At 36.9% G+C, this 26530-nt stretch overlaps 1 protein-coding gene across 7 annotated transcripts in view; it reads right to left on the bottom strand.

The window, feature by feature from the left end:
• Positions 1–26530, bottom strand: part of PRKD1 (protein kinase D1) — a 355373-nt gene that overhangs the window by 3879 nt on the left and 324964 nt on the right. For 4 of the 7 annotated variants that reach the window (XM_055361356.2, XM_031002017.3, XM_031002018.3 and 1 more), the window contains 3 exons: positions 19131–19292; positions 18520–18618; positions 17014–17281 (listed from right to left, as the gene is read on the bottom strand). In XM_055361356.2, the coding sequence (XP_055217331.1) occupies positions 17014–17281; positions 18520–18618; positions 19131–19292 (529 nt within the window). Of the gene's footprint in view, positions 1–10639; positions 10815–12222; positions 12278–17013; positions 17282–18519; positions 18619–19130; positions 19293–26530 lie in introns of those variants that run through there. The other 3 variants (XM_055361357.2, XM_055361358.2, XM_055361355.2) reach the window with 2 other exon arrangements.

Here is a 26530-nt window from a genome sequence, read left to right as displayed (position 1 = left end):
TGAGTAAGCACAACAAGGCAATGGCAACTACCTCCAAGAGAAAATGGTTAAGGATATAAGGAGAGAATTAGAGGAGAAACATGTATGTATAAATAAATGTGTGTGTGTGTGTGTGTGTGTATACATACATTTTGTGGCTTTTGGAAGCACACAACAGAAATAATGAACTATTAAATGTTAGCACCTATAGCTAAATGTTGGGACCACGGTACTAGTGAGAAAATAGGTCCGTCATTTGTAGTTGAGAATTCTGTTCTGCTTGTTACTTTTCTGGAACTCTTAAAATATCCTTTTTATTAATCAAGTTGTATACAATCCAGCATTAACTATACCATCCAAAATGCGTTTTACTAAACATTTTTGAACACAGTCTAGAGGCTTTTTTCCTTCCAATATTCTCTTTACTGGCCATGTCTACATTGATACAATATTCATGTAATAAAATAGTCTCAGATGTATTATGTATGTATAAATCATTCATTTATCTGTTCATTCACCAAATCTTCCTTAATTCCTGTTGGCAATTACTTATGAAATAAAAAGTTAATGATCAAGCCCTGACCCTGAAAAGCTCACAATCTAGTTGTAAAGGCACATGCATGCCCCTCCCCAGACCACAGATGACATCATGACACAATACACCATTTTGAATCTTTGACCTTTAATTCATATCCTACTCAAAGCAAAAAAAAAAAAAAAAAGTGTTTTCTTTTTATAACTTACTGTCATTAGTCCTAATTATGTTTTAGATGCAATGGAGAACTTTATTCTATATGACAGTTCTTTACATCTTTGGAGACAGTGATTCATTCCCCTTAATCTCACCTCTATAGTTCCTTCAGATCTTTCAGCCTGCTTAGTCCTCCTGTACACCTCGATTTTAATATTCACTAGCTCTACTCGATGTCCCTGTTAAAATTCAGTGATCATCACTGACCAACATTTTCCTCACTAACTGCCAATTTGAATTATATGCAAACATATTATTCATATAGCCTAGGATTGAGGGGTTTTCATTCTTTTTTTAAAAATTTACATTCATATTCTTATTTAGTCCTTATAACAACCCCCTGAAAGTAGTTATTATTTTAATCTCCATTTTAATAAAAGGAAAACCTGACGCTTCAAAAGGCCATATAAGTTGGTCAAAGTCAGACAGCTCCTAGGCAATACAGCTGAATTTGAAACCCAGGGGAACTGGAATTCAAAGCCTGTGCTCTTAAACACTATGGCAGACTGCGGCCATATTATGCCATTAACTTACCATTATAAGTGGATAATTATCTCAAAAATTAACTAATATTTTATTTTTACAGTCATGATAATTAAATTCTTAGTTATGTTTCCACCACACTTTTATGTGCTTGAACGCAAGGATGTGTGTATATGTGTATGTGCACCTCTGTGACCATAGCTCTGCCTCATATCGTTAATTCTCCTAGCTTTCTGTCATGCTCACACCGAGTAAGCCCATCTGCTATGTATTAATACAATTATTAGAACTTTTTTCAGGATAAGGCCTAAACACAGGGCTTTCTGACTCTATCACAAAACACATTACCAACTGCCAGGACTATTAATTATTCTTTGAGCAAGTCTTAAAAGCAGGCAGTGCTTCCTCCTAGAAGTATTCCTATGTAGCTCATATTTACCATCTTCTCCAAAGGCTATTTTAGGCTATTTTTTTTTCAAATGCTTTATCATTGAGACACATCGGTTCTTGGTAAGACTCATTCTACCAATCTGGTAATCCTACTTAAAAAAAAGTGCAGTTATTCTGGAATAATACATTTTAAGTAAATTAACACTGACAAATACTGACTTTCAGTCATTTTCTTCTCAGGGCCAAGATTTGTTTTCTAAATATTTGCAAATCATCTATTTAATCATTCATTCATTCTAGAATTTTGTCAAGGATAAATACTGAGCTTCTTGTTGAATAATTTCAGAATCCATTCTTTCCCCCTTTTAGAAATTCTACTTGTCTTAAATACCTTGGTATCTCTCTCATTTTATCTATGATTTATTAAAAATTACCACGGCTCTAAAAGCACATCTGTTAGTTTCTTCAATATGTAGTGTGTCCAGCTCTGAACATTTACCCATCTCATAGCTGCTATTGAGTGCACTTTTGTGATACTTCCATTTCCCATAGGTGCCAGCTCCCAGCAGAGACTGCCATGTGTAATTTATCAAGGATAAAGACACTAAGACAAGGGAAAGGGGAAGCTAGTTGTAAAGGAACAGTCAGTCTAGTAAAGCTGGAGAAGTCACAGCAGTCCCAGAAGAGAGCCAACAATGAGGGAAAAAAGAGCCCAACTGGGGTCTGGAGTCCAGTTCCAAAACTAACATCAAAATTCAGAATTTAGATCTAGAGTGAATGTGGCAGGACATGCCTTTGGAACTGCAGGAGAGTAGTGGAGAGGGACAATTGGGAGACATACAAAATTGGGCCATTCTATGAATTCCTCTCAAAAACAAAGTAAACGAGAAAGGGAACATGGTCTGGCTGTGGGAGGGAAGAAAGTAAGGAGTGGAGCAGAATGAAATGTCATAATCTGGCACAGCTGCAGATTAGGATGCTCGTGCCCCAGTGGGGGAGTGTAGAGGAATGCCGAAACTCCAGTTTACCTGCAGCTCCACAAGGAGCTGGGGCCCTCAGAAATCTGGAGCCCTGTGCAAAAGAGATACTTTGGGAAGAATGCCTCAGACATTCTTGGTACCCTGTACCTCCTTCTATAAAAACAGCAAAAGGACTACATCCAAATACCTAGGTTTCTTGGGGTAAGATATATTGGAACATAGTGCGGTCTTTCAGTGGTTTCAGGCAATAAACAGATGCCGTTTAAATAGCAGACATGGAACAAGGGCCAAAGCAGTAGGCGAAATGAGAATCCTTTATTCTCTTGGGTTCCCTGTACCCTCTTCCCCTGCTATTTTCTCAGTTTGAATACCCCCACCTCCCACCACTTCGTTCCTGAAGGACACAGGAGTAAAACAGGCAGTGGCTAGTTCCTCCTTCTTTTTGCAGTAAACATGACACCAACCTTTTCGAAAAGTGGTATGATTATTTTCTGATTATACCTCCTCATTTATTCTGGGGGGTGAGTCTTTCTAACATTATTCTGAGAATTTTACTATCTTTATTCATGCTTAAGCTCAATCCTCTCCTTTCATCTTTTTAATACCTTGTCTTAAATCTAAAGTTTCTTAAATAGCCACAACCGGGCATGTGGGAAGTCTTTTTTTTCTCTTCTTATGGAAAAATTTTAAACAATTGTATGGTGTACATTTCCATTTTAAAATTTTCTCCTCATGAGCAGAGTTTTGTGCTTTATAAAATGTCTCTAGCCATGGATTCACAATAATGTTCCCTACAAATTATAAAAAAAATTTATTTTTTGAAATCTAATGTTTCTTTTGTACAATAAATTTTTGGCTAACACAGTTACTCTCCTTCTAACTTCCTCTACAGCATTTTTTCTCCTTGCCATATCAGTTTAGAGACAAAAAAAGTCAGGAAAGCAAAGAGAAAATTTTATCAAACATTCTCTTTTAGCAGAATGGGACTTTCAGCAGCTATTAGGATAGCTGAAGTTCTGTGCAGCCTATTTGCTAGGTGCACAAGGATACCTGAACAAAGACAAAATTAAATGGTATGTGCAGGTGCAGAGGGCTTTATGTTCTAATATGAAAAGAAGCATTCCATCAGAATATGATATAGATTCCATTTTTTCTAACAATAACAACAAAATACAGAATTATATTTGAAGTTGCACAAACTATATTGCAGTCATTCTCCATTTTAAAGCAAATACCAAGTGTGTAGATACAACAGGTGTTTTGTATGCAGAAGGTAGATTTACAGGTGTCATTGTTGTGGCTAAACTGAAAGGCATCCAAAGCTTGCAGAAAACTCTAAGAAAAGACTGTAACTGGACATATTTAAATTCTTAATAGGTTCCCCAGGTCACACCTTTCAATCATGTTCCATTTCCCATTTTATTTCCTTTTATTATTTCAATACATGCCTATCTCCCCACACTCTCATCATTAGATTTTAGCTCCTTTAAGGTCACACAGATTGGGTATTCATGTTTTTTGCACATAAGTTTTATAAATATTTAAAGTAAAATATATTTAAACTATAATGCATTAGAAAAATGCTTGCTAAGTAGCATTTGGCAGACTGAATACATTAAATAGAAATTTAAATCGTCATTTTCTTAGCTCTAAGTTTCAATACCCATATTGTATGCATATGGCTTGTATATTTTGGCTAAAAATATTTCTGGATGGTAGGGCATCACAACTCCAGTAAGATCAGTGACTTCTTTTAGAAAATCAGTGTGATGCTGAGTGTAACTGCCATGCAGATTATGTTTATTTTACAATGTGTATTTTTCAGGCGGGAAATCACCTGTGAAACCTCAAGGCTGATCTCTTTTGTCAAGACACAGTACATTTTCCCCCGACTTCTCTCCACCCCAAATTATTCAGGTATCTTTTCAAAATAGAAACCAGATAGAACAATCATTCTGGTGATAGAGCCTTCGCCAATCAACCTTCAAGCTCCTTGCCTTCAGGCAAGTGTTTTCTCTTTTTTTTTTCCCTTTCAATTCTGCCTCACCACCTGTCACAGTGTAGTGCTTAGTACTTCTCTCCCTTTGGCTTGCTTCATGCTGATGGGAAGTTGTGTGTTTATTTTAAAAATCGTTTTGCAACCCTTCACATTCCAGCTCTCAACCCAGCATGCTGTTGCTCAGCAACACTAACTGGGACGCTCCTCTCAGGGACTGAAACCAGAGGCTGCCGGCTGCAAACAAGGCCACTGGAAATCATCGTCTCACTCGCTCCGGAGTCAATTACTGGAATCCAATGAAGTGTAAGACCTTTAGAGACTCGAGTCGGCATCTTTCCTTTTCAGTTCTTTCCTCCGTAGAAAGTTATTCTATCAATGGTTACTCTTTTGCTTTTCATCCAATTTCATTTCCTCCTGAAAACTGGGGATATGATCTTGGAAATCAGAAATTGTTTAAACACACCCATACAGCAGCCTCCAAACTGAAGCCCAATTGATTCAAAATTTAAAGAAGAAATCAAAATATATTTATATTATTCTGATCATGTTCATACTGGACTTGGTTTCATTTTAATGAACTAGGCATATGGTTTGTATAGTTTGGCTAAAAATATTTCTGGTTGGTAGAGCATCACAACCTTACAAAATATAACAGATCATAAGATCAGTGACTTCTTTTAGAAAATCAGAATGATGCTGAGAGTAACTGCCATGCAGATTATGTTTATTTTACAATGTTCGTTTTAATGGACTACACACTAAAATCCTTTGGGAAGTTTTATTTTTAAATATTGATACTCAAACCAAAGGTCAAGTGAAAATCCTTAGGAGAGGATATTGATATTTGTATCAATATTTGCAGAAGTGCCTCAAGTCTGTGCAGCTAGAGTTGAGCATGACTGTGCTAAGAAGTGCTTCTCTTTTACATACATATGAAAAAGAGTTAAGAGATCTTAAACTGAAGATTCTGATTTGGTAGTTCTGAGGTGGGGCCTGATAGTCTGTATTTCAATGGCTGCTAGGCAATCCAATATTGCTGGACTTTAAACCACATTTTGAGTAGCAAGGAGCTAGAGGCATGAGAACATTGATAGTGGTTAAAAACTGGCTTAATATTGCCCAAAGGGTCCTTGAATAGATGGACATAAATATACAGAAAGGTGTCTAATCATAGAGGTATCTGTCCTCAGCTCCATCTTGTTCAGTATCTGGAATGCAGAGATAGAAGGGTTTAAGGATAATTTCTGCTCAGAAGTTGCCAATAGGAAGAGCAAACAAATTGGATTACACAAATAATTTCCCAAATAACTACAGACTGGAGCAACGGGCCATGCTGGTAAAATAACTTAAAGGAGACAACTGAAACTATGTCCTCTATTTAGGTCCTTCTCTCTCAACCTCCTCAAAAGGACTAAGTACAGAACTGGAAAATCTGGCTTATCAACAATATATGTAAGAATGAAATCTGGGTTTTAAATCCACAGTAAACTCAGTATGATCCTATTTCTTATCCCCAAATCAAATATTATTTTATGTTGTGCTAACAGAAATGTGTACTTTGTAATGAGGGAAGTAGTCGTTTCACTTTACTCTCTCTTTTTCTTGTTTGTTTTTTTGAGACGGAGTTTTGCTCTTGTTGCCCAGGCTGGAGTGCAATGGCGTGATCTTGGCTCACCGCAATCTCTGCCTCCAGGGTTCAAGCAATTCTCCTGCCTCAGCCTCCTGAGTAGCTGGGATTACAGGCACCACACCTGGTATTTTTTAGTAGAGATGGGGTTTCTCCATGTTGGTCAGGCTGGTCTCAAACTCCCTACCTCACATGATCTGCCCGCCCCGGCCTCCCAAAGTGCTGGGATTACAGGTGTGAGCCACCGTGCCCAGCCCACTTTACTCTTAATCAGACTCATTGACCCTTAAGTCAGATCAGTCCTGAGGGTTGACTATAAGATAACGTAGATAAAGCAGAGAGTGCTTGTGCCACAGTGAACAGGAGGGTGAAGAAAAAACTGACTTGTGCAGGAGAAGAGAAGGCTGGGGGAGACATGATGACGGCTTTCAAACCTCTGAGATGAGTCTTTATTTGGAAAGGGATTGGGTTTGTTCTATCAGTGTGTACAAATACATGAACATTTTTGTTCATTGTTTTGGGGTCAAATTAAAAAGAAACTGGGCTGCTCATGAAATTGTGTATTTTCCATTACTAGAACAATTTAATAATATTCTAGATAATTACTCAGTGGATTGGCACTTGGGAACAGTACAGGGGTTAGATAAGATTTTTAACATCCTGTATTTTGAAGTATTATTCTTTGTTGTTATGGAAGAAAGCAAACTTACAGAATATTTTTGTTGATCCTCTATTCAGACATCTCCACACATACTCAGGTGTTACATATTTCAACTAAACTATGATGTACATTCAGAAGTGAAACTAACTTTGTAACTGAAATATACAGGAAATATTTCTATTTTGAATGGCAAATAAACAGCCAATTTTGAGCATTTACAATGCCAATGTGCTTGCTAAAACCTCTGAGCAGCTTCTCTCTATAAATATCATTTGTTAGAGAAAATCTCATGAACTGTATTTTGCTTGCTATAAAAATAAATGATTCTTTTCCTAATGGGACATGCTTTGCAGATATTACCTTATTTGGATTTTGAAATATGTATACATAGGTATATATGTAAAAAAATCACTCTACTGGTAGATATTTTTCAAGTCATTTTACGCCTTTGGCTCATAATTGGAAAGTTCCTTCTTATTGTATAAAATTAATATTGTTTTATTAAAATTAAACATAATTAATTCCAGAATCTTAAGTTGAGATTGTTTAGAATGTTAAACCCCAGTGGAGGTTCTGACCACCATAATTCACTTTATCTTATCAATTCTGATTAAATTTCCTGGCACCCAGTCAGCATTTTTAAGCAGTTCACTGGCTAGTCTCCTCGCCTCTCCTCCATGCCGTTATGTCTGACAGTGTGTTAATATGTTGACAAATCAATCTATTCATTAATATTCAGCAGGCTCGCTGGATCTGCAAGGCTCATAAACTGTTACAAACACAGTTTAATTATTAAAATGACAATTGTCTTTCTTTTGTTTCTCGTACCATTGGATTTCTGGGTCTCATCTACCCGAGGCTTATTTTCAATGGGGTTATTTTTTTGTTTTGAACAATATGTTGTGAAAGAGGGACCTACAGCTGGTTCCTTTTCATGGTAAAGTGCTACTTCCAACTTAAGTGTTTAGCGTTCTGGAACACTGTTGGATTTTGAAAACATACCATGTGGTAATGGTGCTGGGCTTTTATTTAGCTTTGCTTTGTGTTTGTACTGGCTATATTTTTCAATCTCCAATTTCTGGAGAAAAAACACACTTGTGACCAATTTAATTTGAATTTACCAAGTTGAATGGCAAAAATATCTTAAAAATTTAGATGCCTTGATAAATGTAGTGGTATATTATGATAGCCATTCTATGCCTTGAGATACCGTGTATTCTATATTGTATAGTTGAGGATTGAGACCAGTTGGAAGAATAAATTATAGCTGTGCTTATCAGGAAAAAGCAGCACAAATACTACCATGGAGGTTGCCAGAGCACAAAAGTGGAAGAAACTCGCGTCACTGGTTGCATCACCATAATCTGATAATTTTGCCTTTAGTTCCTTCAGTGCAAAATTGTCAGATTGTGATGCACTAAAGGCATTTCCTATGCTTCGCATTATTCCTAAAGTTTTGTGTGTGTGTGTGTGTGTGTGTGTGTGTGTGTTTGTGTCACCAAATGTCAAGGCTTCCCGTCTGGTCTCAATTCCTGAGAATACCGACTAACCATGTGACTCTGAAGCTGAGCAGAAACAACTCAGCAGGTGACTCGGGAATAGGTGCTTCTTCAGACTTCACCTGCGAACACAGAAAATGATCTTTTGTCTGCAGGGGTCAGGGGCTCATTGTGAGACAATTTCCGAGGCTGCCTCTGTGTTGATTACTGCCTGTTTGCCTCTCTAATGGCATATAAAGGAATATGAAAACTCAGAAGGAAAAAAATAGCAACTTCTCTGGGAATCTTCATGGCCCATTACTAACCTTCCTCAAATTTACTGTATATCTCTAATTGAACACATCAGTTCAATTTGATAATGGAAATGTACTATGACGCTAACAAATGCTTTCCAATCCATCGCTACAGGTCTGTCATCATTTTCCTAGTGAAACGACTTGCACTGAAGCAAATTATATCTCACTTCACCAACTATACAATTTATATCGCTTGGTTATCTGTGTCATTTCTTTTCCTCTAAGAATAAACTCTGTGGAAAACAACAGCTATATAATCAGTCAGCTGTAGAGAAGAATCATTTACTATATGTGTTATAATTCTGAGCAAATAAAGGAATGTAGGAAGACAGAATTCATTTGACCTTCACACTTGACTATTCTTCTTTGTGTGGACATGATAGTTTAGTGACTTAAGATTGCACCTTCAACTGCTCAGTCACATTGCGGCAGTTATAGAAAAAGAACTGTAATCCACAGCTCCTGAGTGAATATTTACATATAAATATTATATATTATTTATTCCAAATTTTAGACACTTTTTAGACCATGCATGGAAGAATTATAGTTCTACAAAAGGTTGTACTCTGTTTACTCCATTTATCTTTCACGCCATGCCCTTTTATTTTTATTAGTTTTTTAATGAAAGTTATTGCATGCACCTGATAAAAGATCTAAATCAGTAAGACATGTACAAAAGCAAAAAAATAAAAAATAAAAAAGCCTCTTATATCTCATTATTAGACCTGCTTTCCAGAGACTACCTATTTTAAATATTTAAAATTTTTCTTCTAATTATTTCCACACCTCTAAATAATAAATGCAGTATCTTCTATACTTGTTTCATTGACCCTAAACTAGTGCTGCTCAAAGTGATCTATGAATCAGTGCTGGTCTGAATTGTTTATAATCAGTCAATGATGAGATAAGTATATAAAGTGAGACTAAGTCTTTGGAAATTTTTATAGCTATTTAACATTGCAGTCATATTTTAAGTACATTTTACAAAGTACTGGTCCATATGTTTAGAAATTGAAATAAGATAAAACTGGTCTCTATCACAGATAGTTTGAGAAGAATCACTTTGAAAAAGTGTGATTTCTTTCCATCACAGATGAATAATTTCATTCCAGTTTTCTGTATCTTATTGTTTTCCTCCTTCTCCCAATTAATCTGGATATGTTAAATTATAGCACTGGCCACCTTTGTAATTTAGAATAGTGCGTGGCACACAGCATGGAGGATATTAGATAATCTATGTGACATTTATTAAAAACTTTAAGCTTTGATGGTTAAATTGTATGTTAAATGATACACATCAACACACATAACACCACTCATTCACTCTGGCAGAATCCCATTATGAACTCGGTGGATATGAGAGCTTTTACAGCTCTCTTCACTTCTTTGTTCTCCTTATTCCTGGTGTTGTAGAAGTTTCGTTATGCATATTCTTTTGCATAATTATAGTTAACTCAGACATGCTTGGTTTACAGGTCATATAAAACAAAATTAATCAGCAATATGTGGAGTAATTTATAAATATTAACTGATAAATTCTAGGTTATAACCCATATCTCCTATAGCCTGTAACCCCATATCTTCAAACCTATACCCAAAGGAGAATTTAAGTGTTAAAGAGATTCTCTTTTCCTACATTCTTTTATTTCATTTATTTATTTATTTTTTGAGACAGAGTCTGGCTCTGTCACCCAGGCTGGAGTGCAGAGGCACTTGCACCCTCTGCCTCCTGGGTTCAAGCAATTCTCCTGCCTCAGCCTATCGAGTAGCTGGGACTACAGGTGTGCACCACTACGCCTGGCTAATTTCTGTTATTTTCAGTAGAGACGGGGTTTCATATTGGCCAGGCTGGTCTTGAACTCCTGACCTCAGGTGATCCGCCCGCCTTGGCCTCCCAAAGTGCTGGGATTACAGGCATGAGCCACCATGCCTGGCCCCTGCATTCCTTTAATTGCTAAAAATCATGACACATAGGTTAGTTGCATCTTTATTATACATGACTTTGTTATACAACTTTTTGTATTTCCCTGGAGTTTATAGTTGTTTCTTCTTTATTCCTGAAAAAAGATACTTGTGCTTCTTTTTTTATTCTCACTATTTTCATGGCAATCTGTAACATGAACAAGTTACATGTCCTGATATTATATATCTGAAAAAGAAGATGATAAAGATACAAAAATATTTTAGAAATGACAGAAATTTATAAATGATTTTATAAATTTTATAATGTATCTACCTTTGAATATCAGAAACTGAATTCAAAATTGTTTTAGAGCTCTGTCAGCTGTAAGTTATTTCTGGGGATCTGGGATCCAGAGCAGCGGTTTTGAAAGGGTAGTCCATGGACCATGGACTTCTTATGTTCTCAGTGCAAAATGGCAGTTTAAGGGGGTAGAGCCTGGGAACTTCCATTTTTAACTAGCTACTCTAATTAACTGCTGGCATGCTAAAGTTAAAAAATGCCTGCTATAGATCTATAGCTAGGCCATGACAGGTTGTTTAAAATAAGCCATTATCAAAGAGGCTCTTTGGCAAAATTACTAGAAATCTCCTGCCTTACAAATATTCTTGTTTTGAGTAATAGCTAGTTTTTACATTTTCCATTTTTAAGCTCCACACCCCTGCGACCTACTTCTTAACTCACAGACTGAGTCTTGCTTGCAATTTTCTGGGGTTTTTAGCACTGTCTGGGATTCACCCTTATGACATACCAGACACTAGAAACATGAGGGATATCTTGATCTATTTCTTGTTCTTGTTTCTAAAAATACAATGAAAGGAGGGCCATACTGGTAAATGATAAGGTGCAATTCTCCTTAGTTGTACCTGGTCATCTAAAATTATGTTTAAGTGATACTGAGCTGCCCTTCCATAGATAAAGTAAATTTAAAGTGAATATTTAAAAATAGGTACACAAGTTCTTTCAAGGAACCGAGAAGGGTAACAGAATGAATGTGTTGACCTTTAAGCCTAATCCGGTATGAGATAAAGTTGGAGATGACAGCAAGACCATGTCTAATTACTGATGGGTAGCGAGGGATATACTGGAGGATAACAAATGACCACCGACACAGCCATAATCATGAAATGAAATATGGTAGAACATACAACACTGCCTTAGGATAGACTGAAATGTTCCCACACTCTTTCCCCATGATGAGCTAGACTCTCCTTTTGTGCAACTGTTTGTAAATATATAATTCATGCTGGAATGTTTCATTTGTAGGCATGCATTTTTATATAGTTATGTATGCATAACTATATATATGATGTATGTATGTACTCTGTTACATATTGCTTATAATGTATTTTATAATAATTTATATTACTTAACTATTGTAAGTTATACATAAATGCATTCAGTTATAATCTTTATACACAATTGTAGTTTTATATATATGAATGCTTACATTTATAAAAAACTAAATACATACATACAGATAGAAGAAAAGACTATAAAGTGACTGGGAAACGGAAAATGATCAACATTTAAACTAATATAGACATGCCAATCACTGTGCTAAGCAGTTTCCAGAACAATCTCATTTAATACTTACAATAACCCAGTAAGGTAGGAATTAGCATCACCATATCAGAAAAGAAAACTGAGACCTAAGAGAACAAGTAATGTGGATGAGATCACCAAGATACTAAATGGTACAGCTTGCAACTCAGTTCTTGATCACAGTGTGATCCTGTTTCCTAGTACTTTTAGAAATTATTAAAATTTGTGTTACTACTCTAGCTCTATGCCTGTGAAAGCATTTAAAAAATTTAATGTGACAGCATGGCTAAATCCATTAGAAAGATAATCAAGAGGCTGTCAATATCCTGGATAAGAGCATCTGCTTTGGAGCCAGCGGACAGGATTTGTACCCTGGCCCCACCTAGACAAGCTACTTAACCATCTATGCCTGCATTACCTAATCTTCAAAATGGAAACAATAATAAAACAATCCTTTGAGTAAATACTCAAAGGCTGGGTGATTAAACGAATTCACATATGAGCGTTTAGAATAGTGCCTGGCTACAGGGCAAATGCTGTAAAAGTGTGAGCTATTCATATTTTTTCATATTTTTTCTTTCAACATTTAATTAATTTTACTATCTCCATTTTACTGGAAACACCATTTGCTAAGTTTTCTTCAAATGTTCTCTTATTTTTCAAATCATACCTTATTTTGCACACAAAACATCTATTTTTATAAAGGACATCTGTTAATGCTTTTGTGATTGTTTTTAGCCTATCATCTTTTCCCTGCAGGAACTTCCTTCTTCCACCTGGAGGTGGTCATCATCATCCATATGGCCAATCAGAGCCAGGCTCCTGGGGCTGCTGAATGATTGTTCCCTGGGTGTTAAGGGAGTTAACCATAGCCAATCAGCGCCCCTTCCAGAGACCCTACAGCTATGGAGAGATGATCCCTTTTCCACTCTGATTCATGGACAATAAGTAGCACATAAGCTTGGAGCTGCTAGGGTATCATTGCTTTAAGAAGTCATCTTAAAGTAAAGCAGAGCTGAGAGATGGCGAAACAATAACACTTGAGCTTTAAGATCTAGCCGAATCAGAGGTTTACATTTTGGACTTCCCAGTTGTGTGAGCCAATAAAGTATCTTATTTGCCTAAGTCAGAGATAGGTTTCTGTTATTTAAACACAAGAGTCCTGTTAATTCATTGATAAAGTATTAGCAGGCATATATCCAGAATGTCAGCACTCAGCTTACTAAATCATCTTAGCAGGAATAATTAATGAGTAAAATATTTCTATAGGTTCCTAAATATCAAGCCATAAGAAATAAGCACCCTTTTGGTATACAACAATGTATAGTGTAAAGAATGGAGACAAATTATAAATGATTTCCAGTCTAAGCCCTTGATTTCAAGATCATGAAACCTCTCTGAGTTCTCTCTAATGCAGAGACTAAAGCAAATCACTTATCAGAGGATTGTTGTGAGGATCAAGCAGTGCAATGACTACTCAAGCACCCCAAGATATAGGTATTATATTGTATCAAGTCAATATCTACACTAACAGAAAAAATACATAATAAAGAAATTTGTAATTCTGACACATCTATGCATGTTATTAAGATCGTACCTTATAACATTTTCTTTTGCTTTTTCATGCCAGGAAAAAAAAATACATTACAACTAGCAATATGTCCAAAGAACACTAAGGAATCCTGCACATCGTTTCTAAAATGATACGATCAATCTTTGGTTAACAGCCAGGGCAAGTGCTTGGTGTTCTGCTGTCCTCCTTCTGATGCAAATTCTTGGCTCACCCCACGCCTGCCTTTATAGATGCCTTTCATAACCTTTATCTCATTCAATCTTTGTAAAACGTCATTATGTAGGTGGGAATCATTGCCCATTTTACAGATGAGGAACTGAAGCCCAAAGAAGGTAAGTGATGACTCCTCAGAATGGCAGATAGGACTCTCTATCTCAAACTACTTGACTGTTGACATTTTATCTTTGTCAAAATCATGGAGGTGCTTGGGTTTTTATTTCCCTGGATCTGGATTCTTAGTGTTTCTGGTGTGGTTTAAAGTATCCTGAGACTAAAAATTGATCTAATATCAGCTGTGACCACCCTGTGCCAGATACGATTAATAGTTTTGCTGGTGTGTTTGTCAGGTCCTACAAGCTTAAAATTAAAACTATTTGGTCTCAACTCCATTAAAACTTCTAATGATGGAATTATTTCTTCTCAATAAGATAATGGGATAGAACCTGGGCCAGTAACTACTTTTGTGACACCTTAACTGATATCATGATGTAATTTAACTAACTTTTCTCTATATTCAAGCATGAGTTCTGTTCATACATCAGCAGCTAGGTAACTTTTTTTTTTTTGCCATCCAGAGCTTTAGTTCGCAAACAGTAAAATGCCTGTGCCTCAAAGGCAAGAGTGAGCCATAAGGAGGTACTGAGTCATTTGGAAAAGTGAGGGTTCTATCTCCCATCTGAGCTGGTCTCCATATCACTTCATCTGAGTGGTAGGAAATTTTTAGTGCTTAGACATTTCTATAGCCAAGTAAAATGTGTACTTCCTAGTCAAATATAAATGCCTTTTGAATTATCCTGTATAATTCCCTCTTGCTAAAATGCTATGTCTCTTTCTTTCCATTCTTCACTGACTGGCCTAAATTCTATCTCCTCTGAAAGTGGAGTCCTAACTGGTAAAGTCCAAAGTGATTCTCCTTCCCCTGAACTTGGAGGCCCTGGTTTTCCACCTAGGTAACAATTCAAGGAAATATATTATCATTTTATCCAACATCACATAACTCGTCTCCCCAACTAACATTCAAGTTATCTGAAGCACATCTGATGTTCTGTCCTCTACTTTTGTATTACCTACTGTGTACGTATATTGTGATTTCCCAACAAGTGTTTCCTGAGCCTTTGATATCTAGTCCTCTGGTGTCTATTACTAGTGATAATTAAAAGTTCATAATTTATAACTATTCATTTCTGGCATGAATAGGTTTTGTCTTAATAGGCTATAGTTACATAGCAAGTCAAATTTTCACGAAAGCAGAGACAGGGACATCATTTGTTCCACTACTCCAAGAAAAAGGATTTAAAGACATGAGGGTTGTTTCCCCACGCCCAATTCCTGTATAACAGGAGAGTGTCTGATTGGCTTCAGTGGTATTCCGGATTTGCATTCTGATAACAGGATCAAGTTATTTTACTGGATTTCTAGATGAGCAATATCAAGCATTAATTGTTAGCTCTATTTAGATGTAATGTTTCCTAACAAGGGTACTGGTCACAAGGTTATTTGATAATTCTCTCTGTCTCCTGGGAAAGAAACTTAATTACACTTTACTTTTCATCTTTGTTGAATTATAAAAAATATTTAATTATTCCTTTGGCACACATGATAGCTCTTTTGTAGGCCACAGGTTCCTTTAAGATATATCCATCTACCTATGATTTACAACTAATTAGAGGATGTTAAAGGTTGTTGCTAATGGTAACTTAAAGCTCTGATAACGGATAGCTCTTGGCATTTAATACCAATAGCAGTCTAATAACTTAATTTCTCCTAAGCAGTTTGTACATTCTTTTCTCATTTCTATACCAACATATGCAGTAACAGGCATCACATAAGAGATGTTTACAAATGTACTAGCCTTTTCACATGGTGAACATCTGAACAAACAGAATGAACCTAGAACTAGATATTGCCTGTAAACTAGAAAAGACGTAGGGCTAGTACTGAAAAAAAGTATGTTCAGACTACCTGGGTAACATTTGTGCCCCTGCTACTTACTAGCTTTGTATTTTGACCAGTGGTGTCACTTCTTTTTTTTGAGATGGAGTCTTACTCTGTTGCCCAAGCTGGAGTGCAGTGGTGCAATCTCGGCTCATTGCAACCTGCACCTCCTGGGTTCAAGCGCTTCTCCTGCCTCAGCCTCCTGAGTAGCCGGGACTACAGGCACGTGCCACCACGCTCAGCTAATTTTTGTATTTTTTAGTAGAGATGGGGTATCACCATATTGGCCAAGCTGGTCTCCAACCTCTGACCTCGTGATCCACACTTGAAATATAGCCATCATAGTAACACCTATCTTATAGAATTTTTATGAGAATTAAATACACTCCAATGTATGTTAAAGGAGGAACTCCTTTCCAAAGTACTGAATGAGTCACTTTCTCTGCCCTGTCAGCCCCTGCAATTTCTTTTAAACAATCTTTTGTCCTTTAAGAGGAAGGAAATATTTATTAAGAATATAACTCTAAACTATGCAACACTGTCAAGGTAATCTATTCTAAAGAAATCATCAGAGATATATATAGGAATGATACATCAGGATGTTCTAATACTAAACATAGAGAAATAACCTAAAAATTCCAGGGGAATGGCCAAGTAAAATATTATACATATTTTAATGACACACAAAGAAAACCAGTAGACAAAGAACTTGGTGTACTAATATATGTAATATGATCATTAAAATATCAATGTCATAACATTCTTGTGTTGATAACAGTTTAAAAGTTTTTAACACAGAACTAGGCACATATAAGTAAGCCCTTACTAATAATTCATTATTACTATTATATTAAGGTATAAATATTTATAAGTTCTAATGAAATGTACCAAAATACATTCTCTCTGGTTGTTCACTTACTTTTTAATATATATAACCCAATTTCTGTTATGTGTATGTGTCCCACCCAAATTAATTCGTGTCTTTGTGTCTCCACTCTGGTGGGCACTTTACAATGAGCATTTATTAAGTTAATAATTTACAATTAAATTAATTTAAATTAATAAAATAAACAAATAAGGATTAGATTATTATCATTTTTGAATGGAAGATATTACCTTCATGAGATATTTCCTTCCAGGGATTTGGTGGATACATGAAAGCTGCATTCTGAATTTGGTCGTGTATGTCTTCATCTTCATTAAATGGGAATGTGCCGCTTAGGCTTACATAGATGATGACCCCAACAGACCACATGTCTAGAGAGCGATTGTAGCCCTTGTTCCTTAGGACCTCAGGAGCCAGGTAAGCGGGGGTACCCACCACTGACCTCCGGAAAGACTTCTCTCCAATGATTCGGGCAAAACCAAAATCACAAAGTTTCACCTGTTGATGAAAGGATTTGCAGAAATACTCCGTTCACAACTGTGTGTCTGTGTGTCTTAGTTCAGATTCACCAGATACAACCATAATATTTTAAATACTTTACCTTTAAATGATATGGATTTCTTAAAGTAATAGCTATTTTCCATTTTAGGTATTTGAAGACAGTGTTTATGTAGTGATACAAAAGTATGTTTTCATTCATAAAAATATCATCTAAACAGTCTCCCTTGGCAGGGTGCAGTGGCTCATGCCTGTAATTCTAACATTTTGGGAGGCTGAGGCAGGAGGATTGCTTGAGGACAGGAGTTCAAGACCAGTCTAGGCAACATAGTGAGACCTCCATCTCTACAAAAAATTAAAAAATTAGCCTGGTGTAGTGGTGTGCGGCTATAGTCCCAGCTATTCGAGAGGCTGAGGTGAGAGGATTGATTGAGTCTGGGAGGCAGAGGTTGCAGTGAGCTGAGACTGCACCATTCCACTCCAGCCTGGGGCAACAGAGTGCTCTGTCTAAAATAAAATAAAATAAAATAAAATAAAAATAAATGAAAAAATAAAAACAGTCTCCCTCCTCCAAAAACCGAGAGACAAATATGAAGACAAGTGTACTCAGAAGTGGGTAATATTGTATACAAGGCAGGAAAGCATTATGCAAATCTGGGAAGTGATGACCTTCACTCAAGGGCTTATTATGAGAAGAAGATGAAGGATAAGTACAGAGATGTGTCATGTCATCCACAATAATCCTCAAAATTAGCTCTGCACTGGCACATATATAGGCAGGACCGGAAGGTGTTAGGGAAGCAAAGCAGGACAGTCACATCAGTCAAGTCACTTCAGACCTATAATTCCCTGCGGAGATAGCTGGTTTCCCACTCTCTAAGTTGAGGAAAGGAAAAAAGTTTTGCCCTTGTCCTTGAGAACAACAGTGAGGTTTAATATCTTGCCCATTAATGAGCAGGTAACATCTCTGGGACTCTCAAGTGTTGTCACTCTCAGGCCACTTCTGGAAAAGCCAAAAGGCAGAATGAGAAGGCACTTTTGTGTATAATTAAGGCATGCTTCACCAAAAGGCCAGAGTAACAAGGCCATAGTCCCAAAGTAACAAATGAATACAAATGGATAGAAAACACTTGAAACAAATAAAGGTTTTAAGGGAAAAATGGAAGGTGACAAGATGCTACATGGAAGCTAGCAATGCTGCCAACTGGCTTTTTGCTGAGAGAGGCTTTTATACTTGCCTGAGGAAAAGGATCAGCTGAGGCTAGCAACACATTTTCCGGTTTGAGGTCACAGTGAACGATATTTTTAAAATGAAGGTGCCGCAAAGCCACGAGTATCTGTAAAGAAGAATCACCAAAATTTCATTCCAGTTTATTAATTTCAAAATGTCTTCTACCAGTTAAAAGGCCAAGAAAAAAACTGACAATGGACATTCAAATTTCTTTATGTTAAAGATACTGAAATGAGGTAGATTAACATAGGTTTCTAAAGAAATTTCAATGAAAAAATTACCATCACAGCGGCCAAGATAGACGTAGATAAAAGACCTATATCTAACAGGGACACCCATTCTTAAATATGCTCAAATAACCAAAACTAAACCAATGTACATTTTAAAATTTCATGAAAAGTTTGAATACAGGGACCTGCAAACATGTTACTAATTTGGTACACTGTGGACTCTGATTAATATAGATATAAATCACATAATACAATAAAGCCACTACAACCTTTTCTAGTGTAGTTTAGACTGGAGGTAGGGACTAAACAACAAGGCTAGAAAGCTGTAAACAGTGATAACATTTGATATTAAATATTGTATTTTTTCTGTCTCTAATTGATTTCTTACCTGAGTAATTAAAAACTTCGTTATGTGCTCTGGCAACCTGCCCTTTTCACTTGACAAGATCATTTCCAGCATGTCTCCATGGAGTTTTTCCATAACAACAAACACTCTTTCAGGCGTCTCAAACATACACTCCAAATTTACAACACCAGGGTGATGAAGGTTCTATTAAAGATAAATAAAGCACTTGAAGAAAATGAGTTTTTTGATACTGTTTGGCAAGCTCACTGATTATACAAAACTGTTCAAGCTTAGAGCTATAGAGAAACCCACACTTAAGATTTTTAACACCTCTACATTCCACATGTGCTGCCTTATATTTTTGAAATTCTAATGTCTCCAAAAAATACATCTTTACTTTCTATGCGTAGTGAAATTATTTCTATGTGAAAAAAATCCAAGTTCTAGCACAGTGAATTGCTAATTAGGTTTTAATTAGAATACCATATTGAGAAATCTATAATTTCTTAGGATCATCCCCAATATTAAACATATTGTCCTAACTAAGCATACTAGGCTATTTATATACAATTGGTAGAAATCTAATGTAGTAAAGATGAAATTTATACATGTAGTGCATTGGGCCATGCACTGATTAAGTACCTTAGTCAAAACCTTTTAGAAATGCTTTGCTACTGGTACTGGAGGCTGCAGTTTTTGACAGAAACTCTTATACTAAGTGAAGATCATAAAAATAGCAACAAAAAAAAAGCGAGCCTGTGCTTTGTCTACAATACCATCCTACCTGCTTGGTTTTCAAGCACGCAATAAATATAGCTAATCCTTGAGAAACACAAATTTGAACTGTGTGGGTCCACTTACATGTGGATATTTTTCGATAAGTACAGTTGGCCCTTGGTATCTGTGGGTTCTGCATCCACAACCAAGTGAGTATTGAAAATACAGTGTTCACCGGATCCAAAAACCTAAGGATAAGGTGGACCAACTTGTCCTAGAGGAAAGTTCTGCAGAGCCAAATGTGGGATGTAAGTATATGTGGATTTTGATATCTGGTGTGGTGGTTCTGGAACAAATCCCATGCAGATACCAACGGACTACTGTCTTTCCACAATAAAGTAATGACTAGTAATGGTAAGCAGCATTTTGCTTGACACATTAATTGCCACATGTGTCAAGTAAAATTACGCTTAGCATTAGACGATCTCTTGTAATAATGCTTAAATCTGAACGTTCTTCTGGGTCATCAACAAATGCCTTTGATCATTTGACCTTTACCTTTTTTCTCTGCACAACAACAAATCCTAACATCAAAAAAATAATTATATATTCCACTTATATCCCAATGAGCAAGAGAAGAAAAATCATCATGAACAAAAACCACCTAAACAAAAAAAGCAGGAACTAACTTAAATGTGCTAACAGCTGAAGAGAGAAAAAAATTAAATGCTTCTTTATTTTAGAAAAAAAATCTCAGTGATAAAATTGTACGTAAAATGAAATTTAAAACCTCAAATGGCTCACTGCTCAGAAACCTCACAGATGGATGCTGGGTGGTGAGCAGCAGAAGGGGTTGTGGGTGAGTCTACATTGTTGTAGTTGTCCTCTCACTACCCATTTGCAAGGAAAGCCTGGCATCAACTGGATATAGAACCAGGAGCTCTGATGATGATAACTCGTTTCTTAGAGAGTCCTTTTTCTACTTTGCCTGTTTTGATCTCTGCCTCAGGCATCTGATGGGTCTCTTTGACTCTGATGCCTTGGGGTCAAATCATACAGCATAATGGAGTCATGGAATTGCAAGTTTATTATGAATGTGATCTGAGCAGATGCCTACACATCTACCCAATAGCCTTTAACCTCTAAAGGGCTAGAGTCATTGTTCTTCAAACCGTTGCACTGTTAACTGGTCAAGTCTGGCAACTTCAGATAGACCTCACCTCCTGAGCTGCTCTCTCCTGGTCAGAGCTGAAGCACATGGAGATAGCTGGGGTTCACAAAGCTCATATTATCAACCCTCTTACTTTACTTTTCCTGATTACTTGCAAATAAGAGCAGATAGCCAGATGGCTTTGAGTATTATGGGAGGGCCAGATGCTAAGGAGGAGACTAATATGACCACATACACTTGTTTGATAGGCACTATGGAACATGTGATAGTATTGTTCATACTTGAACTTGTGTCCCAAGCTGTCTCATTTCCTTTTCCTTACATGCCTTTCCCTGTTAGAGAAGCCAGACTGACTGCACAGACCACTGGCCTCTGAAGTGTCAAAGGTCTCAGCTGTTCTCTTTTAATCAATAATCACAGCACGAGCTTTAAGGATTACATGAGTTCTGCCAGAGTTCTGATTCTCCTAGGACAAGTCCACTATGATATGTGCAAAGTACACGTTCCTCTTTGAGCATCTTCATTGATTCTTTTATTTTTCTATTTAATATAACTGTAAGCACTTAAGCAGTGTTCTGGGGAGTCTGGCTTCCCTAAATGGCTAAGCTTTGCAATATGGGTGGGAAGCAGAAGCAATGAATCAGAAAGGAGCAGAGCAACAGAAGTAGACAGGAAGGGTAGGTGTCCTCTGTGTGTAGGCAGAGGAAAAACTAGTAGGAAGAAGAGATAAGCGTTAAGGGAGAGTGACCTCGGGGGCCCAAGGAGGGCAGGGATCACAGGAGTGGTATTGGAGCTGCACAGCCTGCTGCTTCTGCTGATCTTAGATTCTGAAAGTTGGAGAAGAGGGGAGAGACGCAATGACTGGGGAGTCCTCCTACCTAAATTATCTGAATGATGTGAATCCTTATGTGCCTCTACCTGTATTCCTCTTTTTTTTTTTTTTTGACAGAGTTTCACTCTTATTGCCCAGGTTGGAGTGCAATGGCAAATCTCGGCTCACCACAACCTCTGCCTCCCAGGTCCAAGCAATTCTCCTGCCTCATGCCTCAGCCTCCCGGGTAGCTGGGATTACAGGCATGCACCACCATGCCTGGCTAATTTTGTATGTTTTGTAGAGATGGGGTTTCTCCATGTTGGTCAGGATGGTGTCTAACTCCTGACTTGAAGTGATCCGCCCACCTTGGCCTCCCAAAGTGCTGGGATTACAGGCATGAGCCACTGCACCTGGCCAGTACATGAGTTCTTAGAGGTACTAAAGTCCTTCACTCAATTTATTCCTTTCTCCTACTCCACTACATGACCTGAGGTGCCCCTGTACAGAGGGTAGAACTTTAATACATGTTTATTTCCAGAATTGGGGTATTCACAGAATGTTCTAAATCAAAAGTAAGGGACAGATTAATGACAGTGTTCATTGTCAACTATTTTGTGCCATGTTCACCGTCAGCTCTGAAGAGCTCTACAAATGTTCTCTAATAGCATCTTGATGTAAAGGATAAGGGGACATTTTGTTATTTCCCAATAAACGGCTTTGAATGTGGTTAGATATATAAATTTTTAAAAATACATGTTCAATGAAAGCATCAGACTCAAGGCTAAGTATACACAACTGATAAAAAGAAGTCTTAGAAAAGTTTAAATTCATTTCACTTGGCCCTTGCTCTTTTATGAGCATATTTATACTTTACAGTTTTCCCAAAGTACATATTGAATGACAGCTGAAAAATCTTCTCAGTAGCGAAGTGATTTTGCTTTATCTGAATAGTTGATATACAACAAGTTTATTTTAACATTTATTGTATATGGTTGAGACAAGGCCATCATAGATACTGACTTATGAACTGTATTTTTTCTTGCATTGAAACAAATGGCCAAACTTGTTTTTATATTTCATAGTAACAAAAGAAAATAAAACAGACTACATAGATCATGCCTTATTTAGTCAAACTTCTTATACTGCACTGATAAGAATATGTCGTTAGCCTAGAGAATATATTAGAAGACTGGAAATAAGAAAAAAGTTCCAGCTATTATTTCTCCATTTTCATGTGTAATTATTAGTTTTTAATACCTTAAGTACAATTTTAAGATAAGTTCAACCAAGGTGGTCCATGTGACCTTTCATGAACAGTTTTAATTTTTCATATAAAATATGAAATAGCCTTTAAACCATTTCCTCCTAATGTCCAAAGTAACAGAATTATTAATAATTTTAAAATGGCAAGAAGACTGCAACATCAATTATGGCATAGTAGTGTGCAAAAAGAGTTCTGCCCAACTTCTCAGGCTTTCCACAGAAATGCAGATAAATTTCATGGCAGAGCAAGCTACTACAGGACTCTCTGGCCATCTGTTTGTTGCATTTAAGCAATTTAATTTTCAGGAAATGAAACATTTGGCCAAGTACAGGAAAAAATAGTGTCCATTCACACATAACAGATTGATGACATATTCACGGGGTGAATATAAGTTGTTTCGATGCCTGGGAGGAAATATCGTTTGTAGATCAAGACAAAAACTCTCCTGACCCAAGTTGCCTAGAAAATGTGTATATAATCAATGGAAATTAGTCACTAGAATCAAAAGCTTTTATAAAAGTAATATCTCACGAAAATAAAGAATTCACTAATTCTAATTTTTTTGTTTTTACGTAATTCTCATTTACATTTTTTGATTAGTGTTAAAGGATATTCTTTAATATTGGTATCTAAGTACTAATATTCTTTAAGTCTAACATTGTTGCTTTATTGTAAATCTAGAGTTTATAATTTATTCCATATATGTAGTTTCCACCTTCTACCTTTAGGATTATTCTACTCAAACATATGAGAGGTAGGAAAGAGGAGAATTAGATTCAACCTATCTTTGCAATAGGTCTTTAGGAGCAGTGCAGTCTTAATATGGGGACCTCTGACTAATTTTCTGTCAAAGAACAAACTGATTCAGTTCATAATGAGATAGAAAAACTAAATATAAAAGTGATGAGCCTAGGATCTAAATTCTAAATGGTATGCAAATCAGAAGGAAGAATATTCCATCACACAATGGAATGGGTGGGGAGCATGAGGTACAGTACTGCAGCAGTGGCCTTGTCGACTCTCATTCCTGCCAGTTTGCCAGGGTCAAGAGAAGAGCACACCTTCTTATCCATTTTCTAATTACTGTCTCTTATAATTTATGCTTCATGTCAAGGTCTTAGAAATCACAATCCTTAAATGCCTTATTAAAGGGAAACAGACTATACTTACCTGATAGAGAATAAAAAGTCATCTTGCAGAGAACAGACAATTATAAAAGTACTTGTTAAAGATAATACCCAAATTGATATGATAAGATCTCCTAAATTCCACAATCTTATATTCAATTGTCTTTGGGGTATGTTCATTTAAATGGAAGAGGTCCAACAATGACATCGGCGTCTCTCCACCCAAACTTATTCTTCTAGTATTTCTTCGCTTGGCGAATGGCGAATCACCTAGGTCAGAAACCTTGAGCTCATCCTAAATGCTAACTTCTCTTTCGCTTCCAACAACCCACTGGTCTCTAAAACTAATAGAGCCCACCTCCTTCATCTCTCACACTGACCCCTTACCTTCATCCTCACCTCTGCTGCCTTGGTTTGAGCCCTCATCTCTTTTACAGGGATCCGCCACAGCATCCCAACTGATCTTGCCTTAGGTCTTCTTCTCCAATCCATTCTTCAAAAGGCTGCCACTGTGATCTTCCCAAAGGTGATTCTGATGCTACCATCTTGCTTTAAGCCCACAAATGAATCACCACCAACTTCTGGATAAGGTGCCTACCCTCAGCCAGGCATACAAAACCCTTCAAAATCAGCTCCTTTTTCTCTCTCTGCTTAAGTATTTCTCCAGCTTCGTCTCTTCACCCAAATATCCACCCTTTTTGCCACCCTAAAACCATTTTTATAACAAGCCACACTCTCTCCTTTCTATGTTTTCATACATACTACCCTTCAGCCTGAAGACGAACATTTATCGGGTGTGAATATTCAGCTGTCAGGTAACTTTTATTGACTCTCCCAGTCTGTCTTGGATGTCTCTCTACTCTCAGAGTCTTTGCTATAATCCCCTTTCATTACACTTATCCTACCATATTTGGTTATTGGTGAACCTATTTGTCTTATTTACAAGGCTACAAGCTCCATAAGAGCTATAATTTATCATTTTGTATTCCCAGTCAATATAAGTCTAATGCCTGATACATACTAAATATTCAACACATTTGCTAAATTTGATTGAAAGATGAAGAGTGTCTACTTCTCCTCACTTTTCATTAAGTGAATAATATTCTTTAAGATCTCCATGGCTTTTAGATATGCTAGTACGTGTTCGACATATTTAGTGATAGTACATTTTGCATCAAATACGATATATAGTGATAGCCTCTCTTCAGAAAAAAATACAGCACATGGCTTTTTAATTGAGTTCTCTTAAATCTGTTAGTAGGAAATTTCAGGAGTCTGATGACAAATATGATCATAAGTAATGACTTTTTTTTTCTTTTCCTTTTTTTTGGAGACAGATTCTCACTCTCTTGCCCAGGCTGGAGTGCAGTGGTGCAGTCTCAGTTCACTACAGCCTCCCCCTCCTGGGTTCAAGCGATTATCCTGCCTCAGTCTCCCAAGTAGCTGGGATTACAGGTGCCCGCCACCATGCCTGGCTAATTTTTGTATTTTTCGTGGAAACGGGGTTTCACCATGTTAGCCAGGCTGGTCACAAACTCCTGACCTCAAGTGATTTGCTGGCCTCGGTCTCCCAAAGTGCTGGGATTACAGGCATGAGCCACCGCACCTGGCCAATAATGACTTTTTTGATAAATACTAATAATATGGATGTGATTCTCAGAGATGCCACTATTGATGAGTTGCAATGATTTCTCTAGGACCAAGGATATGATAAAGACAGTATCTTTCACTTTTTAGGTACAACCCCCTCAAAATCTACCAATTTTGATCAGTGTTTTTGTAAAGATTTCAACATCTTTGATAGGAAGAAACATGATTTTCCCACTCTCTAGGAGAGCTGTATTTATTTAATATCTAGCTCTTAATAAGGAGATACTTTAGATTCAGATCATTCTCAAACGCCACCAGGAAACAGTTATCAGCAAGAGATAAGCAAAGTAGCAGCACAGTCAGGATATTCCCTTCCCTCCATGCCAACCCTCATTTACATTGTGAAAACCTTACTATGATTCCATCATTGTCCTGAGGATGAGAATAAAGAATTGAAAATGGGCTATTCAGATGATAATGACCACTGTACCTCTTTTACTTCTTACTTAGAAAAGGTCTTTCAACTCCTCTTATTTTTTTATTTAACCCAGAACAGGTTTGACTACAAGGAAAGCCTGGAAACCTGGAGCTTAATTTCAGGAGCAAGTTCTCTGAAGACAGATGGCCTGAGTTTGAATTCCAGCTCTGCCTCTTCCCAGCTTCTGCCTTCAGGTGAGTTATCTAAACTCTCTGAGGTGCTTCCAAATCTTATGTAAAATAGGATGATAGTAATGTGTCAACTCATAACACAGTCAGGTC

This window comes from Gorilla gorilla, chromosome 15 (genome assembly GCF_029281585.2).
Source record: "Gorilla gorilla gorilla isolate KB3781 chromosome 15, NHGRI_mGorGor1-v2.1_pri, whole genome shotgun sequence".
NCBI classification, from domain to species: Eukaryota; Metazoa; Chordata; class Mammalia; order Primates; family Hominidae; genus Gorilla; species Gorilla gorilla.
The sequence above is the reverse complement of the archived record's forward strand: the minus strand, read 5'-3'. Positions and strand labels throughout refer to the sequence as shown.